Source organism: Haplochromis burtoni, unplaced genomic scaffold, assembly GCF_018398535.1.
Source record: "Haplochromis burtoni strain Fernald_Lab_line unplaced genomic scaffold, NCSU_Asbu1 Contig_2481, whole genome shotgun sequence".
NCBI lineage: Eukaryota > Metazoa > Chordata > Actinopteri > Cichliformes > Cichlidae > Haplochromis > Haplochromis burtoni.
Genome location: NW_024584842.1, coordinates 9,567 through 12,183, shown reverse-complemented (window position 1 = coordinate 12,183; position 2,617 = coordinate 9,567). Strand labels below are relative to the sequence as shown.

The window sequence follows — 2,617 nt, the reverse complement described above, 5'->3', positions numbered from 1 at the left end:
GACCCTGCAGAGCACTGAGGGCGTCCTGTCCAGCATCAGGACCACCTGACAGGAGTTTGTGGAGGACCTGGACTTCTGGAGGGTCCTGCTGCTGCTGCTGATGGTGGTCATCGCCCTCCTCTCCCTGGGCATCGCCTACTACGTCAGCAGAGTCCTGCCTTTCTCAGGGTGGAGAGGAGGCAGGAAAATAAATGAAGATCTTTATGTAGAACAAAAACTCTGGTGTTTATTTGTTGTGCAAATCTGATCATTTTATTGGAATCTGAACGACATCATGTGATGCTGTCAGCACGAAGAAGAGAGGACGGTGACTCAGAGACACCGACAGCTTCATGTGTGGCCTAACACCTTTACAAGCACTCATTGATAAAGTCACCTTTACATCCCTGTTTGCTCTGTTACAAGCTGTATATTGCTGATGTTTTGTAACTTTTCATTGTTTTCTCCTCACTTGTTATTTATTCAAATGTCTTTGGTGTGAATTTTTCCCTCGCTGTCTTTATTTCACACAAATACCTGCAGCCTTTCTGTCTGGAAACAGTTTTGTCAGGATATCTTGATGTTCTTTGTTCAAAGGGTTTCAGTGTTTATTCCATCAAACATTTGAAGTCATTTAATGTGCAAAATGAATAAAATCATGACTGTAATCATCATCAGGTCACTTTATTATCCACTTAAAACTTTATTGGCACACAGCAGCTTCCCTGAGCTTTTTACAAATAGCAAAGTAAACACAGTAAAGACTAAATCTGTACAAACAGGCAGGACAATATACAAATTCCCTGTATGTGTCTGCACATATACTTGGCCAATAAACACGATTCTGATTCTGTTACTGAAGAGATCTCGTTCATCCATCTTGAAGCTAAATTATGCATTGATTATGTAAGCAGATGATTTACAGGCATTACTTCATTGATTGGAAGACAAACACAAAATAATAGAGACAATCTCAAACATTGTAACAGCAGTCAGCCTGAGCAGAAGGAAAACGGAGGATTTCTAAACCTGAGACAGTGGAGTTGCACAGTGGTGCCGTCATAAAGGTGGCGAGTTCAAATACTTAATAAAGGGATGAGCTGTTGTTGTTTTTTCACTCATCAGTTGTGGGTAAAGTCAGGGTTTCCATTTGACTTTAGCATCCTGTGCTGGTCACAGTCTGATTCTCTGTCCTCTTCAGTGCCTCCTCCTCCTCGAGTGCGCACATTAAATTTCCTGTCCCTCAGAAACCAGCAGAGCCAAACCAGCAGGCCAACGATCACAAAGACAGCTGCCGTTATGAAGAATGTTCTCCACGACCAGTCGGAGCACTCTGATGGCTGCAGAGGACAAGAAGACAGAGCAGAAATGTTAGTGAGCAGTTTTAACTGACTTTTAATGCTTTCAGTTAAAGTTAAAATAAATCATTTTATACTGTAAAGCTCAACATAAAGGTGAGATCTTTTTATACAGTCTGTGTGTCAGTCCTCGGTGGACAGACCACAACCCTCTATCTTTGCACATCTGTAAGCACATGTTCCTGCTGACCAGCTGCGTCTGAATTTTGACTGTTCTTTGCTGACAGGACCGCTTGCCTTTGGCCTGTCCTACTAATCTTCATGGCCACGTTACTTAAAGTCTTTCAGTCAGTTTGCAGTGATTAAACTGTGGACGATTAAGGTTTAGAGTGACGTGTGAAACTACTTAAATTCTTACCGTCGGTGTGGTTGTAGGCTGTGAGGTGCTGCTCGGTGGTGGTGGTGATGGTGTGGAGACGTGCAGGTGGACAGCAGAGCGGTGTTTCTCTGTCTTCTCCACGTCACAGTAATACACTCCGTCGTCTCGGAGCTGAGCTCGCTTCACGGTGAGGGACAGGTCTCCTCGCTGGTACCAGTCTGATGGTATGGACACTCGGCTTTCATTATAGCCGTCCCCGTAGGTGATTTGCTTAGACAGAGGATTCAGCTCCAGCACCAGCTTTCCGTCTCTCCTCCAGCGCACAGATTTCACAGCCTGACCGACTGTAACGGAGCGACAGGGCAGGGTGGCACCTTCATCCCGGCGTGCGACAAGTTTATAGGGCAGAAAAACGTGCAACTCTTCCAGCTCCCCCCTCTGTTTGTCGTTGCAGGTAAACGAGTAATAGCCGTGATCGTTGAAATCTGCTCTCTTTAATATCAGAGAGTCGGAGATGTAAACCACCCGGTTAATGTAACCCGGTCCCGGCTTCCAGACACCGTCAAGAAAGGCGACCAGCTGATCGGTGCCATCCATTAGCTGATGTGTGACTTTTCCCGTCTTGCACTTCTCTGTCAGGGCAAACCTAACATCGTCTCCTGCAGCGGCCTGGATCAGTTTCCCAGACACCCGGCCGATAAAAAGAAGAAGAAGAACAATGTAAGTGAGGCGGACTGATGTAGCACTCATCTTGCGCGCGGAGGAAAAATGTGCGCCGTTTACGCGCAAGCTGACTTTTTATAGTCGGTGGTACATCCGAAAACCAGTCTGAGCCGCATGAGAGCACGATGCCCAATTGGCCAATAGATTTGTTTGAAACAGCGACTCCTATGACTCAACTGTTATTATTATTATTATTATTATTATTATTATTATTATTATTATTGTTATTATTATTATC

General features: G+C 44.9%; 2 protein-coding genes across 2 annotated transcripts; one reads left to right on the top strand and one right to left on the bottom strand.

Moving 5' to 3' along the window:
• Positions 1–103: 103 nt before the first annotated feature.
• LOC106632804 (ankyrin repeat domain-containing protein 46) lies at positions 104–653 on the top strand (the record flags this gene model as incomplete). Its single annotated transcript, XM_014331430.2, is given in 1 exon segment — positions 104–653. A coding segment is annotated over 1 exon segment (144 nt), but the record flags the coding sequence as incomplete, so codon positions are not given.
• On the bottom strand, positions 650–2,459 carry LOC102305198. The gene is made up of 2 exons (XM_005952914.3): positions 1,696–2,459; positions 650–1,319 (listed from the first exon to the last, which is right to left on the bottom strand). The coding sequence occupies exons 1-2, from the start codon at positions 2,404–2,406 to the stop codon at positions 1,101–1,103; spliced, it is 930 nt and encodes a 309-aa protein (XP_005952976.1). The 5' UTR covers positions 2,407–2,459; the 3' UTR covers positions 650–1,100.
• Positions 2,460–2,617: the final 158 nt, after the last annotated feature.